At 39.5% G+C, this 8,057-nt stretch overlaps 1 protein-coding gene across 1 annotated transcript; it reads left to right on the top strand.

Moving 5' to 3' along the window:
- The first annotated feature begins 4,327 nt into the window (after positions 1-4,327).
- On the top strand, positions 4,328-5,251 carry LOC134612300 (olfactory receptor 11L1-like). The gene has a single exon (XM_063456639.1). The coding sequence runs from the start codon at positions 4,328-4,330 to the stop codon at positions 5,249-5,251; it is 924 nt and encodes a 307-aa protein (XP_063312709.1).
- The last annotated feature ends 2,806 nt before the right edge of the window (positions 5,252-8,057 follow it).

Here is an 8,057-nt window from a genome sequence, read left to right as displayed (position 1 = left end):
ATGCACACAGCTCGACACACAGATACACACACACACAGATACACACCCTGAATGACAAATGCACATACACAGACACATGTACAAACTGACTTAATAAATAAACATGTCTTTAAAATGAACAATGGGGCTGTGACATTACATATATATATAATAACTGCTGTATCGATGAAGTTGGGAAACATGACCATAATCCAGCTTTGGGATTGATATGTGGCCATTGTGGACTGAATAAAAACAAAGTAGTGTCCCCAAAAAAGTTTTCAATCATATAAGACACTTGAGATCTCTGATTATGGAGACAGGAACCAGCTTTACTTGAGGAGACCTCAGATTATGGAGGCAGGAGCCAGCCTCATATGCAGACATACAGACAGATACTCAAACACACACTGACAGACATACAAAACACAGATACATACATTGACAGGCATACAAATGCACAGAGACACACACAGAAATACACTGACACACATACAGACACATATGCTGGTCAAAATGTACATGTATATAGCTACCCCAGCCAGATCAAAGGGGAAGCAACCCTCCCAAAAGGTAGGGAACTACCTTTTGGGAGGGTGGCCTCCCTGGAGTCTGGCTGGGGTAGATGGTATTTAGATGATGGCTCACCTCATATGTGCCCTCCTCCTCTCTGTCTTCTTCTCCTTTCTCCCACACTTCCTCCCAGGCTGCATCAAGAAGTGGGCATGGTTGTGCTGTTATTGGACCGCAGTACCTGACTGGGCCCTTGCTGACAAAAGCCTACCAGGTTGTCCTAGGTGTGTGGGCCACCCGATGGACCACTGTAATATGTGTGCCCCGGTACAGCGCACCACATGCACCAGCAGTATTTCCACCACTATTTCTGCTCACTAAGGAACCTATATCAAGACCTTTAAGAATAAAACCCAAAATAACTCTTTCATATTTTTTTATAACTTTTATGAAATATTATTTTATGTTTTAGATTTCTGGAGGAAAACACATACGTGTTTTGAACACTTTAGGATTCTTTTTTTTTGTAATTATTTTTTCTTGTTGGTCTCATGAAACTATTATTTGTAACAACTAAACTGTGGAACTTGAGGGATTAATTACTAAACAACTCATGGCACGTTGCTTCTCACTGAGGATTATATGAAAATATAAAATCCCTGGCTTTATTGGCATTATTTCAATCACGTATTTGGCTGTGCATAAACAGCATCATTGAACAATTTATTGTTTTTATTCATTTACTTATTTTGACATTTTTGGACCCAAGACCATACGTGTCTACACTGCACTGGAGAAGACAGCGGACAAAGTGAATAATATGTTGTTTGCAGTTATATGATGTCTGATGAACACAATGTGTATTTTGGAAGAGATTCTGGGTTTTATCATTTATTTAATTTCAGGAAGGATTAACCCCTTAAGGACCAAACTTCTGGAATAAAAGGGAATTATGACGTGTCAGACGTGTCATGTGTCCTTAAGGGGTTAAACTGACAAATCTGCCCTATTTCTGGAAATAGTTTTTTATTTTTCTGTGATTGTGCATCTTGTCATCTTGTAACTATTTGCTTACAATTGTCTCATCTACTTACTCGTTTTGTTTCAAAGTGTCATTTTAATAATTTTTCCTTTATCCTAATATCAAATACTTTTACTAATTTTTTAAAAGGTGTATTATATAACACAAGGTGTGGCAAAACTAGCCACTTCTGGACTGTAGTTATTAAAGGTTGTCCGTAGGCTGAATATGTGCTGTGTATTTTAACCTGTGTATGTACCGTATTGTGGTCGTTCGCATGCTGGCAGCCGTATGCTGCCAGCACACCAAGCATTCATACGACGAAGCACGGCTATCCTGGCCGTTCGCCGTACGAATACGGGCTCCCCAGGTCGACCACGCATTCCCAAGTCGTGTGGTATCAATTCACCGATTGCAACATTGTTGCAATCGGTAATTAAGGGCTCTCCGAGGGGGCCGTCGATCCACTACCGACCATGCGGCGGTCGGCCATCTTGGATCCTTTGTCCCTGCAGCGGTGTTCGGTCGTCGAGAGCCTGGAACTGAAAACGGCTACTCGATGATTTGAACGCCGCTGGACTTCCAGAGCGTTCGGGAGTCCCGCGTTCGGTACATTGTATGTCCCGTACTTATTCGGTACTTTTAAACTCACTTTAATGTTTTATTGTATTATGTGCGGCGTTCGGTCAATTCAGCTGGGATCGGAGCGGTATTCTCACAAAGTGTGCGCTCCGACCTCAGCTATCTACCGAACGTTCAACTATTGCAGAGTACCGAATATTGTGTAATTGCTGTATTTTAATGTCAATTGTCGGTTTTGCTGCACGAGGAGATAATCCACTTAGTCGTCCATTTTAGTGGGAGTATCTTTCTCGTGCAGCAAGGCCTGTTGGGAAAGTCACAGTGCATGGTGGGAGAAATCCCCTGGAATTACTGTCTGGAAACCCCTTGCATGGGGAACTGTATAAATATGCTGCCTGTGAATAAACCGAGTTAGTTGACTCCCAAACTGTGTTTCGTCCGGTTATTGGGAGGATTGGGAATATTGTCTTGCTTTCTACTCTGACTGTGGATTTCCTGAATGTACCAACGGATATCGTATGCTGATACATTGCATTCCGTTACACAAGGGTCATTCACTAAGCTGTGAAATTTGTAAAATGGTTGTAGTACTGCATAATGCACATGTTAGAGAATAGCATTACTGTAAAAACATCCATGGTAAACGGTTTCCAGATTAGTTGTTTTAATCTAAATACTTTAATTCCCTTGCCAACCCATTTTTTTGTATTATATTAAAATTATTAAGTTGGAGAAATTGTGGAAAAACTAGTGGACATAATAGACATTTCACAGATAGAATATTTTGACATACCATTTTCTTGTCAATTATCCATAGTTCGTCATCTACATGTGTATAATGTTCATTTTGGGTCAGGTAGGGACAGATTTTGGTCAAAAATATTTACTTATACATAGCAAAATAGATTGTCCAGGTGTGACAATGTATGACGATGGTATAAAGAGGGATTTTCCAATCAATTCAGTTTGATTTTGACTATTAGACTTTCAAATCAAACTTGCATTAACCCCTTAAGGACACGACATGTGTGACATGTCATGATTCCCCTTTATTCCAGAAGTTTGGTCCTTAAGGGGTTAAACAAGAAATTTCAAAGAGCCGAATAACTTTTTCCCCCTTCATTTTAGGGCTACCCTCAGCAATTTCCACTTTGATAAGAATATTTTCAAATCAAATATTTAAATCGAACCAAAAAGGTTTTGCCCTGATTTCTTCAGAATCAAACATTTTGAAAATCATGTTAAGTTGGAAGAACCGGAAGTTTTGACTGTGCGCAAGTCTAGTGTAAAGGTTGTGCGTTACAATGCTAAAATGCAAAATAATTTATATTTCTTTTATCATACCAGAATACTATTTGTCTAGCACTTTCAAGGACATTGGAGTTGGAATATAAGTCATATTAAAGATGGATAATTAAAACAACAGGTGTAAAGAGTATCTTGTAATACCATTTTTGTTGGAGTAATAGAATTCTGGAACGACAGACTTTTGGGAAATCCTCCCTATATCAAGTCTAAAGCATTCCGTAACTCTAATACTTTATCTGATAAAGGGAGAATCTCCTGAAATCTTGTTGTTCCAAAATTCTGTTAGTCCAATAAAAACAGGTAAAACAAATTATTTAGCTGTTATTTTATTAATGTTGAAGGAAAGCAAGCCATTCAATTTTACTGTCTGTAATTATAAGAAAAAAATTCGATTTTTTTTTATCCACTTTTTCTTCGTATGTCTCTTACCCTCTTTTATCCTACTCCTTAACTGATCCATGCTGTACCTTTGGATGTCCGTGTGTAAGCCACTACTCACTATGGTCACATGGAAGGGGCTTTAGTCCTGTGGCCATGCTCTTCTGTCTTTTGTTAGGAATAAATCAAAAATCATATTAGATCAGATGATAGAAAGTTAGAGAGTAGGAGTCCAGCCCAGTAACTCTATCACTAGACACCCATTTCACTTTCATAAATAATGACTTTACAGTAAATTATGATAGGACTAAAGAGGGACTTGCTATATCATGGAAGAACCTGAAGTTTTTTGGATTGCCTGACCGGGTAATAATAAAATCAATCTACCCAATTACGTTCTAATATAGTTTTGTTGTTTGTTTTTCTTTTGTTTTATTTCATGGTTGAACCTTGGCATTCTGTGCTTTAATAAAGGATTTATTGTCTTACTGTTATAGCATTTAAAGAGTCATATCGGTGTGCCATGTGAGGAACCACCATCTGATTATGCCTGGAAAAAATGTTTCGGTTGTCACAGAATTCATTCTTCTTGGCTTTGGAGATCTTCACAGCTTCAAAATTGTGTTATTCATTGTATTTCTAAGTATTTTCCTCTTCACGTTAACTGGAAATCTTTTGATTATTTTGTTAGTTTCAATTAGTCATCACCTTCATTCTCCCATGTATTTTTTCCTTTGTCATCTTTCATTGACTGATATTGTTTTGTCAACAAATACTCTCCCCAACCTTCTGGGTGCAATCTTAAATGGTGGAAAAAGAATTACAATTATTGGTTGTATAACTCAATTCTATTTCTTTAGTGGTATTACTATTACAGAATGTTTCCTGCTCGCAGTGATGTCCTATGATCGATACCTGGCTATATGTGTTCCATTGCGTTATATCTCTATCATGGACTTTATATTGCTCACCTGTCTGTCTGCTTTGCCCTGGATGGTAGGTTTTATCCTAAACCTTGTTGCTGCTACACTTGTAGCTAAATTTCAGTTCTGTGATGGAAACATTGTTGACCATATATTTTGTGATCTTTCCCCTCTCCAAAAACTTTCATGTTCCGACTCATCTCTTGTGGAATTTCTAGTCTTTGTATGCTCCACCCCAGTATTCATTTGTCCTTGTGGTTTTATTGTAGTGACTTATATTTATATTTTCCTCACAATACTTAGGATGCCTTCCACCGTAGGAAGACAGAAGGCATTTTCAACCTGCAGTTCCCACCTTCTCGTGGTTGGTGCATTCTATGGGACATTAATAACCAAGTACATGATACCATCCATAGGTCATTCATTGCTTTTCAATAAGATTATATCATTGCTGTCTACTGTATTCACCCCTCTATTTAACCCTTTAGTATACAGTCTAAGAAACCAAGACATCCGGATAGCACTAAGAAAGATTTCTGAACGTTAGAGACATGTTTTATACCTACACATTGTAATATTCAAATCATTCTTTAACAACTTTTGTACATTTGCTCAGATCCTTTAAAAAGAATGAAGAAACAGACGTGAAAGATCACATTTCCTTTGTGTCCGTCAATAAAATCTCTTTTTAAAATAAGTATTTCTGAATGTTAGAAACAGTTTAATAATACACATTCTAATCTGTCAAATTGTATCCAGATCACTAATAACCCTAAGAACTCTGCCATGCATTATTCCACCAACACAACTTAAAAAATAAAACATACATATATTTCTATAGTGTTTTGACTTTTTTCAGTAAATATGTGTAATTTAAATATGTTTGAAAATAGCTAGTGTCCCAATGTCTTGTTTAAATCAGCAGCCACATGTATCAAGTTAATGTAAGGATAGATAAAGTCCATCCTATGTATTATACAATCAGATTTCCTGTCACTACTGACTCCTCTGGATTTTTAAGGGGTACACTTATAAAATTAGTATCCAGAATGAACCCGGTATAGGGTAAGGAATACAAAATGTACAAATCCTCTAGCTTGTTTAAATAAATAAGTGCATCTTTTAAATTAAAAATGGGACTGGGACAATACAGTTATATAATACCTGCTGTATCGATGAAGTGTGCAACCAGGACAATAATCCAGCTTTGTTAATATTATGTGGCCATCATGGTCTAAAGAAACCAAAATGGTGTCCCCAATTTTTTTTTTAATCATAACACACTTGATATCTCAGATTATGGATGCTGGAAACAGCCTTACTGGAGGAGATTTCAAATTATGGAGGCTGGAATCAGCATCACTGGAGAAGACCTCGGGTGGTGTTGTGTTGAATATTGCATTTTACAAGACAACCTTCCTACAGACTTAAAAGGACACTCCAGACACCATTAATCCAAATTAAGTTGTTATGGTGCAATGAGGCACCAGGAGGTACTCTTCCTTTAAGCAGCTCGACTATTCTTGAATGGTTTAATCCCAAAGGTGCATCCAGTGGCAATCTCATACCCCCCACCCCCTCCTGCAGACAGGGACACTTTAAGTGGCCTGGGTGATTTTGGTGTCTGTTTAACTCACCTTTTTAGAATCCCTCTCCCTCATTATACAGCAATTACTTTTTTCTGCTGGTTTCTTACAAACAGAAACCCCATGCCAAATTGGCACTGACAATGCTGTCCTGGTACAGAATCACCAAGCCAGTATTGCCTCAGAAGCATACAGGACCAGGCACACAGACAATATTAGTCATTTAATGTTATTTAAGCAATGTACATATACGGGTATCAGGGGTCTCAGCTGCGACCGGGCCCATCAGTCACATATGTATGTGTGTCTTGTGTGTGTGTCTGTCTGTCTGTCTGTATGTATGTGTCTGTGTGTCTGTCTGTATGTGTGTATGTCTCTGTGTGTGTCTGTCTGTGCGTCTGTATGTATGTATGTGTGCCTGTCTGTTTCTATGTGTGTGTCTTTGTATGTATGTGTGTCTTGTGTGTATGTCTGTCTGTATGTATGTGGGTCTGTATGTATGTGTCTGTCTGTCTGTCTGTCTGTCTGTAAGTATGTATGTATGTGTGCCTGTCTGTTTGTATGTATGTGTGTCTTGTGTGTGTGTGTCTGTGTGTGTGTGTATGTATGTGTGTATGTGTCTGTATGTGTCTATGTGTGTGTGTGTCTCTATGTATGTATGTGTGTATGTATGTGTCTCTGCATGTTTGCATGTATGTGTCTCTTTATGTATGAGTGTCTGTATGTCAGGGGGGGAAGAGGGAGGGATGGAGGGGCATGGGTCAGTTTTGCACATGGATTGTGTGCCCCTGCTTGTTTCAAACCATTTTTAACTTTTACTTCAATCTCATCAAGTCCTAGTTGATAAGACCCCATTTTTGCTTCAGTAGGGAACCTACTCTAATCAGCAACAACATTAAAACAACTGATATTATTAGCTATCTGCCAAAAGGCTGAAAGACCTAAATTGGTTACCTAAATTGGTCTTTCAGCCACATTTACTAATACCGCGAGTAGGGGCATGTCTAGTAAACAGTGAGCAGCCAGTATTAGTAAATTCAGCCCCTAATCGTGGTAGTGGCTGCTCACTGTAAAAAAAAAACATTGCCCCCACCCCTGTGCGACGGGTGGGGGACGTAAATAACAATAAAGGGGGGACCTAATGTCCTTCCCCCTGGCCCCCACCCCTGAGAGGTGGGTGGGGGCCATAAAAAACAATTAAGGGGGGACCTAATGTCCACCCCCCGGCCCCCACCCCTGCGTGGTGGGTATGGGCCCTAAATAACAATAGGGGGGGACCTACGGTCAGAACTACAAGGGAGGTGTGACGAAGTGCCCTTCGCCACTTGTGCCTGGAGAGGACTAATTTCCAGCCTCCTGCCATGTGACTATGGTCCCTGGGAGACTGTTCTGGCCCTTTAAATGGAACTGGCACAATTCTACAATCTTTACTATGGCACTTCGGATTCAGCCGAAGTGCCGAAGTTGTCGAAGTGGCCGCCATTCCACAACCAAACATGTGGCGGTGGCCATTTTGATTTATTCGAATGCGGTCAAAGGCACGAACACCGCTGAAGTTTTACCTTCTTTTTGAATTCTTACTATTCGAACGGAGCAGAACGGCGTTGGACTATTCGAACGCCGCATTGACATTACTATTTGCACGAACGGCACCCGCTCGTGCATTCGAAGGATATGTGAACTGGGATGACTAGACCGGCCACACAGCCCAAATCTAGGAACTCTTTTTGGCAGGAAAGCCATGCTTGCGGTCAGTCAAAGGTGACT

Source organism: Pelobates fuscus, chromosome 5, assembly GCF_036172605.1.
Source record: "Pelobates fuscus isolate aPelFus1 chromosome 5, aPelFus1.pri, whole genome shotgun sequence".
Classification (NCBI taxonomy): domain Eukaryota; kingdom Metazoa; phylum Chordata; class Amphibia; order Anura; family Pelobatidae; genus Pelobates; species Pelobates fuscus.
The sequence above is the reverse complement of the archived record's forward strand: the minus strand, read 5'-3'. Positions and strand labels throughout refer to the sequence as shown.

What these genes read in the sequence shown, in the direction of transcription:
- LOC134612300 (XM_063456639.1), top strand. Translation starts at nt 4,328, where the DNA reads ATGCCTGGAAAAAATGTTTCGGTTGTCACAGAATTCATTCTTCTTGGC.